This window comes from Mercenaria mercenaria, chromosome 16 (assembly GCF_021730395.1).
Source record: "Mercenaria mercenaria strain notata chromosome 16, MADL_Memer_1, whole genome shotgun sequence".
Lineage (NCBI taxonomy): Eukaryota > Metazoa > Mollusca > Bivalvia > Venerida > Veneridae > Mercenaria > Mercenaria mercenaria.
In genome coordinates, this window is record NC_069376.1 from 29,570,528 (window position 1) to 29,586,357 (window position 15,830).

A 15,830-nucleotide genomic window follows, 5' to 3' on the forward strand; every position below is an offset into this window, starting at 1 on the left:
GCCAGGATGTTTAGAGAAGACGTCTTTTGAAGAAAAGTGTGGACTGAGGAGGGATGTACGACTAACACAGAGTGATCACAATGGCTCAACCACGCACTTTTTGCTCAGGTTAGCTTAAAAAGGCCTGCATGTCTTCAGTATTATACATGCATTTTATGAAAAGTTAAAGAGATTCAAACTCCAGATTTAGAACAGTGATGACTATGGGCCTAAGTTTAGTCAGACTATTTTATATTATATTCTGAATATATCTTATGAACAATCTAGTTATAATAATCTATGTCCTTTACAATGAATACGGAATGAAAATATTTTTAAAACACACCTGTCCATCTGTAATATGTTTGACTTTGAGTTTTATGAACCTCTCCATACAGTCCTGGTCTAACTGTTGTACCTCATCCTCTGAGAGTTTATGTGGAGTGACAACTTCAAAGTCGAATGCTGTAGGCGAGGTGGATGGCTGTCGTTCAACATGTCCCGGGACTTTGGACGGCGAATTGTTACCCGATCTGACCAGGGGCACATCCTAACGTATAAGGGAAAGAAGACCAAATTAAAAATGTTAAAATATTTGTTAATTTTGATTTACTTTAAGTCACATGGCACAATTTGCATCATATGGTGACTTTCCAGCTAAATGATTAATGATTTTGATAAAAAATATTTTCCACAGACAATGATAGACTGTATCAGAATGAAATCAAAAGATCAGCCTTGTTCTCTGGCTATAAAGCTTAGTTAAGTAACCAGTCTCAAAACTCAAAACATCTGATTGGTTATTTGAGAGCACTGGCTTGGTGAAACTGACCGATGGCTAGACTCTGCTTTATGATGTTTCAACCAGGTTCCTGTACCAAAGTTAAACTCAAAGGAAAGATGGAAAGCTTATTTACTCCGCAGTGAGAGCTCCATTTTCAACAGTATTTTACTTGATAAAGGACAATCAGTTAACCTTATCAGTGTCAACATGTTCTCTTTAAGAAACTAACAACTTCCTCACAAGAACCATTTCAGGCTTATATTGTGGACTCTGAATAATGAATCCACTTAGTGTTGTGTATTGCCCAATAATTATATTACAATGAGTTATCGTTTTAGGTTTATCTTGTGGACTCTCAAACAATTAGTCCACTTAAAGCTGGGAATTTCCTTTTAAATTACAATGGTTTACCAGTTTACGTATATCTTGTGGACTCTTGAACACTGAATCCACATGTTGTTGGGAACTGACCTCTATGTTACAATGACTTACCATTGTAGGCTTATCTTGTAGACTCCCAAATACTGAATCCCCATGATGCTGGGAACTGTCCTATATGTTACACTGACTTACCATTTCAGGCTTATCTTGTGGACTCTGAATCCACATGGTGCTGGAAACTGCCCTATATGTTACACTGACTTACTATTTCAGGCTTATCTTGTGGACTCTGAATCCACATGGTGCTGGAAACTGCCCTATATGTTACAATGACTTACCATTTTAGCTTTACTTGTGGACTTTCAAAAACTGAATCCATCTGATGCTGGGAACTGCCCTATAACTTACAATGACTTACCATTTCAGGTTTATCTTGCAGACTCCAAAACAATGAATCCACATGATACTGGGAATTGACCTCTATGTCACAATGACTTACCATTTTAGACTCCAAAACACTGAATCCCCCTGATGCTGGGAACTGACCTCTATGTTACAATGACTTAACATTGTAGGCTTATCTTGTGGACGCCCAAATACTGAATCCCCCTGATGCTGGGAAATGTCCTATATGTTACACTGACTTACCATTTCAGGCTTATCTTGTGGATTCTGAATCCACATGGTGGTGGAAACTGCCCTGTATGTTACAATGACTTACCATTTTAGGCTTATCTTGTGGACTCTGAATCCACATGGTGCTGGAAACTGCCCTATATGTTACACAGACTTACCATTTTAGGCTTATCTTGTGGACTCTGAATCCACATGGTGCTGGAATTGTCCTATATGTTACACTGACTTACCATTTCAGGCTTATCTTGTGGACTCTGAATCCACATACTGCTGGAAACTGCCCTATATGTTACACAGACTTACCATTTTAGGCCTATCTTGTGGACTCTGAATCCACATGGTGCTGGAAACTGCCCTATATGTTACACGGACTTATCATTTAAGACTTATCTTGTGGACTCTGAATCCACATACTGCTGGAAACTGCCCTATATGTTACACGGACTTACCATTTTAGGCTTATCTTGTGGACTGAATCCACATGGTGCTGGAAACTGCCTAGCCTGGGAAGCCGTTGATAATATTTGTGCTATGTCAGAAGAAATCATACCTAATATCTATGCATTAAAGATCCCACTTGCGCTAATTAGTGTTAATTGGCATTCATGGAGTTTCTGATATTATCAACGCCTGGGGAAATCTGAAGTAGTTTCCATGTCACTGCTGATTATCGATTTTCTATAATTAGACTAATTAACATGTGATCATATCTGCGCTTGTATGAAATGAAAACGAGGCAATGCTGACGAATATTCGGTAATTCTCCTAGATCACTAGGTCTGCATTAATATAACATCTTGATAGCTATGACGCAAATTTAAGTTTATGTTGACATATTTAAAAGTTGTGACAACTGCTGGAAAAGCTATAAAATGTACAAACTGGTATTTGTCTAAGGCCCGGAAATGTTTGGAAACCTTCCGAAGTACATAATTCCGATCTGTCTTTTCCGTGAGAATTCCATTTCTATTTTAAGCCATGGATTATTGCTTTCAGAAGTTATCGTTCTTTATCAAACACCAGCATATTTCGGGTGTAATATAGGTGGCGCTGCGGTCGGAAAACAGGTTTCCCCAGGCTGTCAATTTGCTGGTAGAAAAAAGTTAGAAATTGTCAGACTGGATTCCCAGGCTAGAAACTGCCCTATATGTTACACAGACTTACCATTTTAGGCTTATCTTGTGGACTCTGAATCCACATGGTGCTGGTAACTGCCCTATATGTAACACAGACTTACCATTTTAGGCTTATCTTGTGGACTCTGAATCCACGTGATACTGGGAACTGCCCTATATGTTACACAGACTTACCATCTTAGGCTTATCTTGTGGACTCTGAATCCACATGGTGCTGGAAACTGCCCTGTATGTTACACAGACTTACCATTTTAGGCTTATCTTGTGGACTCCCAAACACTGAATCCACCTGATGCTGGGAACTGGAATCTTCAGAAGAAACTGACGATGTGGATTTTCTTGGAACATAATTTTTATCAGGGATGTAAAGTACCTGAAAGCAAAACAGAACATATACAATACAAAATCTGCTCTTCAAAACTGACTTAATATAAATATATGACATTTCCAAGTTTGACCCTATTTTCTACACAAGGAAATATGGCAAGCTGATAACACTTTTCTGAGAATCTCATCCAACAACTAATGAACATTAGTGTAAGGTTTCATCTTCACAGCAGAAGCCTTATTTGAATTGGAAAAGTCGATTTCAATGGATTCTGTCTCAAATTAGCAAAAGTAACATGTTCTGAATATATTAATTATCTGAAAGTTCAGATTTCTTTTTTTGAGAATTTCCACTTTCCACACAGCAATAACCATCACATGAACAACTAGCTGGAGAATGCCAAAACTGCATACAGAAAATACATAATTGTACAGAAACTGCTCAAGGTCAGAACAGATTCACTACCTTAATGTCATATGGACACATTTATACATCATATGCTGGTGACTTTCCAGATTTAGACGGCTGAAGTAGACCCCAAGACCCTGGGGGGGAGGGGGGAGGGAGGAGGGGCACTCCAGGCAGTGTTTCAGGCAAAGGTAGCTATCTATGTAGAAACCACCGATGATCCATAAGCAAGCTGAATGACTGCTACACATGAATTATACACCCATAGTGAGCCTTCAAATTCACAGCAGTGAGAGGCAAGTCAGACTCACAAAGACTGCAACCATAACCAGTTGACCATGAAGGCTATTACAGTATCATCTGAATGACATTGTGGTCCATTTATATATAGTACATACCAAGTTTGGTGAAGATCTATCTTAAACTAAAAACAAAGTGTTTCACCTGTCCAGCAAATATCATGGCAGATATAAGCTTATTCAGTTTCTTCAGTTCTGACGGGGTGGTGTCATAGTGAGCAGCTATCTTCTCTAAAGTGTCCCGGTCTTGTACCTGTAATGATAGACATCAGACTAAATATTTAGCACTACATTGACAGACTTTACCTACACTATCTCCCTACCACCATATTCTCTACTGGGAATCCCTGATGAGTGAACTGGCCAGCAGTCTTCTGGGTTAACCAGTGCCCTGTCTGCCTGGTTGACCGGCTCCCTGCCTACAGAGTGAACCAGTCCCATCTGCAGCGTTAACCAGTCCCAAGCCTTCTACGTGAAGAGGTCCCCTGTCTGTTTGGTAAACCTGAGTCCCCAACAAACTATAAAGACCTGTTTTCTTGCTGTTAAATTCCACTGTCAAATTGTTATGACAGTCTTAACTATCAGATACCACAATAATTAAATCAATTCAGGCGGCTGCCATTACTACACCAGTCAACTAAATTTTATGTTATAATAAAAATAAAACTGTTTTTCAGACATTTTTTAATGAACTCATACTTGAATAAATACAGACAGATTTTCTTTTCAGAAAGAGTCATAAAATAAGTACTATGAAGATAGAGTAAATGCATGCAAGCCTATTAACCTAACTGATTTTGATTGTTTTCTGACTGATTCTGTGGACTCGTCTTTCATTAGTATCATAAATTTTGACTTCTCTTAGAATTAATCATGTATAGCAAAATGTTTTATTTCTGAGACTAACGCAACAAAAAAAATCTTTCACATAGTGGTCTTAAAAATATATTTGCTAAAAAGTCAGACTCCAAGATTACAAAACAAGAGCTGTCGGAGGACAGCAACGCTCGACTATTCAACAGCCTTGTCGCTTGAATGAATACGAAAGTCGAAAAAAGGGCATAATTTAGTAACAAAGTAAAATACAGTCACGACTGTTTTAAGAGACTGACTTTGGGAAGCAGCGAAAAAGGTCACATATGACAGGGAGTCTCTTAAAACAGTCTCACTTAACAGGATGACGCTGGTTTCATATATTTTTCCAATTAAAGTACATGAATATCGGATACTTATATATTGGCCTCTTTTAAGGTAGGAGTGGAAAATGATTAAATACTATTTCTTTAATTGCATATTGATAAAATATAAATTTCAGATAATTTGCATCATTCGTATGATGTTGATAAAACAAATTTAAGCTCATGATCTGGCAAGAAAATAAAGGGGAGCAGTAAAATATAAATGTTCCATGTGAACTATTTACACACTGAGGTTTATGATATTTATATTTTTGTGTACTAATTGTTCATTGACATATGATTATTGACTGCATCTTTAATCTGTGTTTAGTTCGTCGTTTCCTGTTAAATACCACCATATTTTTGTTTCACCAGGAATAAAGTTAATTTATGCACCGACTCCGAATTCTTCAGCGACTTTATACGCTGGTTTTCCCTAATCGAGCAATTCAAGTGCCTTGACACGCTGTTCTAATGTCAAAACAGTTCTTTTTTATGTTTTTCATCAGCCATTTTTTGTAAACAAATAAGTTCTCGTCTCAAACAACTTCACGCGAGATAAAGAACGGTAACTCTATCGTGTAAAATCTTGCGAGGGAGCGTCTCAAAGTCGCTGAAAATGGTCTAAATATCGATTCGGGAGCCTGATTTCACAGTCGCTTGTCGCGTAAGGCAGGGGGTTGCTTAATTCAGACTCTTCTAATAGTAAATTGCGTCCGGAACATAAAATAGGGTCGCATATGACAGGGAGTCGCTAAATTCAGGGGGTCGTTAAGGCAGTCTCGACTGTAGGCTTATGGAACCTGCATAGTGCATCAGCTCATGACAGTGGACAAGTGTATGAAGTTTCAATCCATTCCCATTAGTGGGTACTGAGATACCAGCTTACATATAAGAATTTAACCCAAAACTCCTAAGTTGAAAAAGGGGCATAATTTTGTAAAATGTGAAGCTGAGTTATTGACCCTTTGCACTGCATGTCATATCATGACAGTGAACTAGTGTATGAAGTTTCAATCCTTTCCCATTAGTGGATACTGAGATACCAGCTTACATACAAAAACTTAACCAAAAATTTCTATGTTGAAAAAGGGCCATAATTTTGTAAAAAAGCAAAATAAAGTTATGGGACCTGCTTTGTGCATGTCAGATCATGACAGTGAACAAGTGTGTGAAGTTTCAATCCATTCCCATTAGTGAGTAATCAGATACCAGCTTACATACAAAACCTTAACCAAAATATTCTAAGTCGAAAAAGGGGCATAATTTTGTAAAAAAGCAAAACAGAGTTATGGAACCTGTGCAATGTAAGTCAGTTTATCACAGTAAATAAGTGTGTGAAGTTTCAATCCATTCCCACAAGTGGTTACTGAGATACCAGCTTACATACAAAACCTTAACCAAAAATTTCTAAGTCAAAAAAGGGGCATAATTTTGTAAAAAAACAAAACAGAGTTATGGAACCTGTGTAATGTAAGTCAGTTTATCACAGTGAATAAGTGTGTGAAGTTTTAATCCATTCCCACAAGTGGTTGCTGAGATACCAGCTTACATACAAAAACTTAACCAAATCGGGACGCGGACGCCGTCGCGGACGCCTACGCATGGGCAAGTCCAATAGCTCTACTATTCTATGAATAGTCGAGCTAAAAACTGAGTTTGGTGACCAGTCTCAGAATGCAAGCTTCCTATTGGTCAATCCCAAGATCGTTCTCAGAAAGAACCAATCAGATACCAGAATTTTGAGACTGGTTGCCATACTTAGCCTCATAGCCTCAGGCCCAGTGCATTTTTAGTATCCATAAAACCAGATCGACTTAAAATATATGTCAAATCATTGCATTACAGATTTGTTGCAAATATATCAACTGTGATAAAATTCATTATGAATATACAATGTCTAATCTCTTCGACTCTAGTCTGGCTACCAACTAGATAAAAATTAATTCTGTTATATATTCTGACTTCATCTGAGTCTTCCAGGCTCTGATTATCTAGTGTTTTGAGAAGATAAGTGACATAATTATACAAAATTTAAATAGCCTCAGGAGTTATCTCCTGTGAACAAAACAGAGGGTCTGAACACAGACTACTTTGACTCATGCACTATTACAAATTTCTTACCGTGTATTCCAGTGTCCCCTCTGGTTGTTGTTTCTTCTTTTTCTCCTGCACTGCTGTTGTTGTTTCATTGGTGTCTTCTTCTGTTGCTGTGGTAACCATGACTGGAGCTTCATCAACATAAAACACAGACTTTGATTGATTTACTGCAGGTTCTGAAAATATAGAAAGATTTTTTTAATGCATTTTTTCTCATAATTCTGTAACATTTTACAAACTCTAGGCATGATAAGATTTATCTAAGTCCAACTGATCATGAGTATGCCTGACACTGCAGAACTTTCCGTTTGTCATAATATGTTGTTTTATTTCCACAGTGGCCAACCCATTTGACTTTGCAGTATCTTACACATGGGGAAAGTCACTCAATTTTATTCTATTACAAGAGATCACAGAGTGATCTTGGCGCCCACCAATGTGCCATTTTTGAGTGTTCCAAATTTCAAGACTTATTGACTAGCTCAAGGTCAAATTTCATTTCAGTACACAACACTGTGCATGTGGTCCGAATTCGAAAGCTGTAGCTTGAGAAATGTGAAAGTAGGCCACTAGGTCAATGTCAAGGTCAAAGTTTGATTCGGTACACAATCTTATGCATGTAGTCTAAATTTGAAGCCTGTAGCTACAGACATGTGAAAGTAGGTCACTACGTCAATCTTAAGGTCAAGTTCATTTCAGTACACAAAGCTATGCAAGTGGTCCAAATTTGAAGGCTGTAGCTTGAGAAATGTAAAAGTAGGTCACTAGGTCAAAATCAATGTCAATTTTTATTTCAGAATACAAAACTATGCATGTGGTCCAAATTTTAAGCCTGTACCTTCAAAAATGTGAAAGTAGGTCACTAGGTCAATGTAAAGGTCAAAGTTCATTTCGGTACACAAAACTATGCATGTGGTCCAAATTTGAAGGCTATAGCTTGAGAAATGTGAAAGAAGTCACTAGGTCAAAATCAAGGTCAAATTTTATTTCAGAATACAAAACTATGCATGTGGTCCAAATTTGAAGCCTGTACCTTAAAAATGTGAAAGTAGGTCACTAGGTCAATGTAAAGGTCAAAGTTCATTTCAGTACACAAAAATATGCAAGTGGTCCAAATTTGAAGGCTGTAGCTTGAAAATGTAAAAGTAGGTCACTAGGTCAAAATCAAGGTCAAATTTTATTTCGGAATACAAAACTATGCATGTGGTCCAAATTTGAAGCCTGTACCTTCAAAAATGTGAAAGTAGGTCACTAGGTCAATGTGAAGGTCAAAGTTTTTTTGGTACACAAAACTATGCATGTGGTCCAAATTTGAAGGCTGTAGCTTGAGAAATGTGAAAGTAGGTCACTAGGTCAAAATCAATATCAAATTTCATTTTGAAACACGGAACTATGCATATGGTCCAAATCTGACGCCTGTACCTTCAAAAATGTGAAAGTAGGTCACTAGGTCAAAATCAAGGTCAAAGTTTTTTCCAGTGCACAAAACTATGCAGGTGGTCCAAATTTGAAGGCTGTAGCTACAGAAATGTGAAAGTAGGTCACTAGGTCAAAATCAAGGTCAACTCATGTCAAGGTTCATCTTGCCACTCAGAAATATACATGTGGTCCAAATTTGAAGGCTGTAGCTACAGAAATGTGAAAGTAGGTCACTAGGTCAAAATCAAGGTCAACTCATGTCAAGGTTCATCTTGCCACTCAAAAATACATATGTGGTCCAAACTTGAATGTTGTAGTTATTGACAAGAACATTTTAAAAGCTTTTCCCTATATAAGTCTATAATGAACCATGTGACCCCCGGGGCGGGGCCATTTTTGACCCTAGGGGGATAATTTGAACAAACTTGGTAGAGAACCACTAGATGATGCTACATTACCAGTATCAAAGCCTTAGGCTTTGTGGTTTGGACAAGAAGATTTTCAAAGTTTTTCCCTATATAAGTCTATGTAAACCATATGACCCCCAGGGCGGGGTCATATTTGACCCTAGGGGTATAATTTGAACAATCTTAGTTGAAGACCACTAGATGATGTCACATACAAAATATCAAAGCCCTAGGCCCTGTAGTTTTGGACAAGAGGTTACTCAAAGTTTTTCCCTATATAATGCAGTCTATATAAACCATGTGACCCCCAGGGCGGGGCCATATTTGACCCCAGAGAAATAATTTGAATCATCTTGGTAGAGGACCACTAGATGATGCTTCAAACCAAATATCAAAGCCCTAGGCTCTGTGGTTTTGGACAAGAAGGTTTTCAAAGTTTTTCCCTATATAAATCTATGTAAAATATAGAAATAAACAAAGGGCCATAACTCACTCATAAATTGTTGAACCAGTCTGATTTTCAGGGGGACACAACTAGGGTACCAATACATCATTCTGACAAAGTTTGGTCAAAATCCCCCCAGTAGTTTCTGAGGAGATGCGATAACGAGAAATTGTTAACGGACGGACGGACGGACAGACGGACGGAATGACGGACGGACGGACCACGGACGCAGAGTGATTTTAATAGCCCACCATCTGATGATGGTGGGCTAAAAATTCACAAAGTTGCAAGGAAATTATGAATAAACAAGAGCTGTCTCCATAGGATGACACATGCCCCCGATGGCACTTTGAATGAATAGTTATGGCCAATGTTACAGTTTAGGACCTTTGACCTACGGAGCTGGGTCTTGCGCGCGACACGTCGTCTTACTGTGTCACACATTCATGCGTAGTTATTTTAAAATCCATGCATGAATGACAAAGATATGGACCGGACACGCCAATCAATGCACTATCATGAAAAATGACCTTTAACGTCTAAGTGTGACCTTGACCTTTGAGCTACGGACCTGGGGCTTGCGCGCGACACGTCGTCTTACTGTGGTACACATTCATGCCAAGTTATTTGAAAATCCATCCATCGATGACAAAGATATGGACCGGACACGCCCATCAATGCACTATCCTTTAATGTCTAAGTGCGACCTTGACCTTTGAGCTACGGACCTAGGTCTTGCGCGCAACACGTCGTCTTACTGTGGTACACATTCATGCCAAGTTATTTGAAAATCCATCCATCGATGACAAAGATATGGACCGGACACGCCCATCAATGCACTATCCTTTAATGTCTAAGTGTGACCTTGACCTTTGAGCTACGGACCTGGGTCCTGCGCGAAACACGTCGTCTTACTGTGGTACACGTTCATGCCAAGTTATTTGAAAATCCATCCATCGATGACAAAGATATGGACCGGACACGAAAATTGCGGACAGACTGACAGACCGACAGACTGACAGACCGACAGACCGACGGACCGACAGACGGTTCAAGAACTATATGCCTCCCTTCGGGGGCATAAAAATGTTCTATGAATCAAGCAATTTTCCTTGATTACTTGACAAGAAGAGATGGACTTGTCTCATTGGCAAACAAATGGCTCCGTCTCAAGCTAGTTGGCTAAACCTAAAAACCTCCTGGTCAATATCAAATTCCATTTATATTTATTTATTCAATTTGTACAAAGCCTCACTAACATCAATTACAACAAACAACCACAATGCAGACATGTAACTATACTTAAAAGTCAAACTTCCTTGGAACTTGACAGGACAGGCAAAGTTTGTTGGAAATACCAGAAGAAAGACATCGAACAATATACACTGTATGAGGATTTTGCCGGGACCTGACAATGAATTCGAGTGAAGGGGGGGTGTTCGAAATATCTAAGTTTAAATGAATAAGTTCAACAGTTACTGTAGATAATATATGCACTCAAGTTTAATAGTGCATTGTGTACAGCATTATTGTTATTTTCAAACCTGGTATCTTGTTTTGTGAATTTGGTTACTAACTTAATAAACCAAACGAATGTATTCAATGTATCCAAAGAAAATTTAGAAAATACAAATTTATTTATTATACTTAAACACTTTGTCAGCATATCATATTTTGAATCATCAGTGTTATTTAAGAATGTGTACTTAAACCTTTAACCTCATCACAACTAACTGAATGGCATTGTTTATTAACTGATAAACATTGTATATTATGATATTAAAATTTAATATTCTGGAGATGTTTTCTTTCTTTTGTGGGGTGGGGTTGGGAAGGGGTGTGTTTAATGTCACACAAACATTATAAGTCATATTGGGTGTGTTCGATTCGGGTAGAGTCAAGTGGATTTTTCACACTAATGCCAATCGAACGCGAGTAGTGCAACGCTAGTGTCGAAGTCACAGGTCAAGAACATGCTCCTCCCGCAATGGGGAGTGAAGTAAAGCAAATGTGCGTATGATGTAATCCAAAATGGCGGCATAGCAGCAGAATGCGAAAGATTAGCATTGAGCACAAACTATACCGATTGTAAATAAAGTTTAACATTTGTATCAAAGCTGGTGTTGAGAAACAATGCACATTTATTCAATTAAAGTAGATGCGTCCTTTTGATTTAAATTAGATGCCCACGGTCAATATGTCGAGCCCGCCAGCTGTCAAAAGGACTGGGAGTTGTACATGACACTCCTTGTCTCATTAAGGCAAACATTTATGCCAAATAAAAAAGAGATTGCAAAAAGTTACAATATAAGTTATTTAAAGTAACTACAAAGGAACGTAAATCTAAAAAAAAAATTTTTTTAAATTTTAAAAAAAATCTAATTTTTTTTTTTAAAAATTCTAAGTCCATACAAAAATCCGCACCAGTAGAGATAGGTCAAAATACACCTGAAAATTGGATGTAACATGCATGTTGTACTACAGAAAAGTGGTCTTGATTTTTCCCTACGACCAGTAATAAAAAAGTTACAAATATAAGCTATTTATAGTAACAACAAAGGGAAGTAATTCTAGGATCTTGCGCATGACACTCCGTCGCATGATGATGAACAATTGTGCCAAGTTACATCAAAATCCCTCTATGCATCAAAAAGAAATGTTCCAGACAAAGTCATTCTTGTATCTGACTTTTGACCTCTAAGTGTGACCTTGACCTTAGACCTAGGAACCTGGTTCTTGCGAAAGACCGTCTCATGGTGGTGAACATTTGTGCCAAGTTACATCAAAATCCCTCCATGCATGAAGAAGAAAATTTTAATGCTCCGGACAAAGTTGTCATTCTTGTATCCTTTGACCTCTAAGTGTGACCTTGACCTTAGACCTAGGGACCTGGTTCTTGCGCATGACACTCCGTCTCATGATGGTGAACAATTGTGCCAAGTTACATCAAAATCCCTCCATGCATGAAGAAGAAATGCTCCGGACAAAGTCATTTTTGAATTTGACCTTTGACCTGCAAGTGTGACCTTGACCTTTGAGATAGGAACCTGGGGTTTGCACATGACACTCCGTCTCACTGAAGTTAACATTCATACCAAATATAAACAAGATTGCTCCATGCATGTCAAGTTATTGTCCGGACAAACAAATCCGGACAGACGCATGCACGTACGCACATACACAGAACAGACATTTGGACAACTATGTCTTCGCTTCCGCAAGTGGGCTTGACAAAAATCACATTTACGCTCAACTGACCCGACTCAAGCCTGTTCTATTCGTCAGAAAACTGCGCATGCGCGAGTGTAACACTAGTGCACTCCCGCTTGACCGAATCGAACACACTCATAATGTGACTCTCTAGCTTTTGATGCCGGAGGAAGACCCCAAAGTGCCCCTCTGGGCATTACTTCATCACTAGCAGGCACCTGGTTAGAACCCCTGACCTTCTGTAAGCTAGCTGGATGGCTTCTTCACATGAAAGAATTCTAAACCTCAAGCGAGGTTGTGAACCCACAGTATTAAGTGACTTAAATCAGTGACCCTTAACCATTCAGTCATGGAGGCCCCTATATTTACTTCCATAAAGACATGGGGATAAGAGTGAAACAAGGAAGTTCAATGAATCGTGCATGGGAAGACAGTATAGTACAGGGATGGAAGAACATCTGTAAAGATAAAAGAACATGCCAAAACAGCAGCCTAATACCTTTGGTGGAAAGAAAATGCACTGACACAACTAGTACATTGCAATTTGACGCACACAAGACTGCATAATTATGTGGACTGTATGTATACAGTATAGTAACAAAAAACAAAGTCCCATAACTATGCAGAATATTTATCTAAAAGAATGTAACATGCACCATGCACAGCTAGGGTTGGTACTGATAACTTGTGTGAAGTTTCATTAAATTGTGTGTAAGGGTTTGGTAGATTAGGCACGCAAAAGATTGCATATGCAGACTGTATGTACATAGTATGTTAACAAGAAACAAAGTCCCATAACTCTGCAATTTTTGTCGCTGAAAGAACCTAACATGCCCCATGCACAACTACTGTTGTTACTGATCACTTGTGTGAAGTTTCATTAAATTGTGTCAAGGGGATGAGGAGAGATGGTGCACACAAGATTGTGTCTATGTATATAGTATAGTAACAAAAAAACAAAGTCCCATAACTCTGCAAATTTTTTTTCTGAAAGAACCTAACATGCCCCATGCACAACTACTGTTGTTACTGATCACTTGTGTGAAGTTTCATTAAATTGTGTCAAGGGGATGAGGAGAGATGGTGCGCACAAGATTGTGTCTATGTATATAGTATAGTAACAAAAAAATCAAAGTCCCATAACTTTGCAAATTTTTTTTCTAAAAGAACCTAACATGCCCCATGCACAACTACTGTTGGTACTGATCACTTGTGTGAAGTTTCATTAAACTGTGTCAAGGGGATGAGGAGAGATGGTGCGCACAAGATTGTGTCTATGTATATAGTATAGTAACAAAAAAACAAAGTCCCATAACTCTGCAAATTTTTTTTCTAAAACAACCTAACATGCCCCATGCACAACTACTGTTGGTACTGATCACTTGTGTGAAGTTTCATTAAATTCTGTCAAGGGGATAAGGAGAGATGGTGCGCACAAGATTGCGTCTACGGACAGACGGACAGACAGACAGACAACCTGAAACCAGTATACCCCCCCCTTACAACTTTGTTGTCGGGGGGGTACAAAAATATGTTTGTTTTCATCCTAAATGAGTTAAAAATGAAAAATATGTAGTGCAATATGAGCCCCCTTCAAAATATACATATGTCTACTGAAGGCCAGAATCTCGAGAATCGAGCCTGCGAGCAATGGGTTCACTTCCCGGGCCGTTGTGAAATAAATTCTCTAGACAATTAAACAAACTACCTATCACCATTTCACGTGTACATTTAGCTACAAAATGAGACCGACCCCAAGTCTCTAGCCCTACCCATTCATGAAATATCTATCAGAAAACGAGTGCCTTTCTGCCTTTCTGTTTAATTGTCTAGAGAATTTATTTCACAACGGCCCGAGAAGTGAACCCATTGCTCGCAGGCTCGATTCTCAAGATTCTGGCCTTCAGTAGACATATGTATATTTTGATGGGGGCTCATATTTCACTACATATTTTTCATTTTTAACTCATTTAGGATGAAAACAAACATATTTTTGTCCCAGGTCCAATACTGGTGCCTGTGCCTTTATACTACCATGGGGACCTCCATTACCATTAGAATCGCGAAAGTGTAAATGTACCTGACTTTAAACCCTTATACTTCAAAGAGCAATAACAAATTTGGGTTTTGCTTGCACACCTTTAATTGTTTGAAATACAGTATAATCTAAAGCTGCTATATTTTGTGTCTGAAAAACTTTTAAAAAATCTTTCTAATTTAATTATTAATAGCTAAAAATTTAATATAAGATGTGCTCTTTCAGCAAGTCAAAATTATTTTTGCCAGACAGGATGCATACTAATTAGCTTCCGTAAAGGCCAAACTGCTATAAATCCTTATTTGAGTTTTCTTTTCTTTCCTAAAAATACCTTCTGCTACATAAAACATAATTACCCTTTTCGGAAGGAAATCCCAACTCCGCTCTAGTCCTGATTATATGTCTCTTGCTCAAAATATCCAAAGTAATCATTATCCCAAGATTATTGAACAAAATCTCCTATCTGACAAAATATAACATGTCTCCAATGCCTATCAGACAAAAAAAACACATTATGTGTCTGAAATCATTATTCAGCAAAAAACAACATGTCTTGAACCAAGTCTTATTCAGCAAAAAACAACATGTCTTGAACCAAGTCTTATTCAGCAAAAAACAACAGGTCTTGAACCCTTATTCAGCAAAAAACAATATGTCTTGAACCAAGTCTTATTCAGCAAAAAACAACATGTCTTGAACCCTAATTTGGCAAAAAACAACAAGTCTTGAACTCCTATTTGGCAAAAACAACATGTCTCCAACCACTATTTTGACCAAATTACATTAACATTATTTTCAACCCATATTCTAAAAAAACATCAACATATTTTCCAAAAGCGGCTAATGTTTATAATGTTTACTCATCAATTTTATGCAACTTTAGCGCATACACTGAACTTCCTTGAATCATACCTAAAATTAAAGTCCTACCCTCGGAATAAAACTGTTTTGACTGCATAAACATAAAGTAACAGATAGAACAGTTTTGCACTGAAGCAGCCAGATAATTATCCTCCAAAACCAATTATCTCAGCTAAAGTTGATTAAGGAACATTTATCTTGTATACCATACATACACAAGA

General features: G+C 38.0%; 1 protein-coding gene across 12 annotated transcripts in view; it reads right to left on the reverse strand.

Annotated features, from left to right (window-relative positions):
• Window positions 1–15,830, reverse strand: part of LOC123543400 (nuclear receptor coactivator 7-like) — a 97,028-nt gene that overhangs the window by 39,692 nt on the left and 41,506 nt on the right. For all 12 annotated transcript variants that reach the window (XR_008367794.1, XM_053526523.1, XM_053526521.1 and 9 more), the window contains 4 exons: window positions 7,254–7,405; window positions 4,097–4,204; window positions 3,164–3,289; window positions 326–529 (listed from right to left, as the gene is read on the reverse strand). Coding sequence is in view for 11 of the 12 variants with exons in the window: in XM_053526523.1 (XP_053382498.1) it covers window positions 326–529; window positions 3,164–3,289; window positions 4,097–4,204; window positions 7,254–7,405 (590 nt within the window). In the remaining variant the exon portion in view is untranslated. The remainder of the gene's footprint in view (window positions 1–325; window positions 530–3,163; window positions 3,290–4,096; window positions 4,205–7,253; window positions 7,406–15,830) is intronic.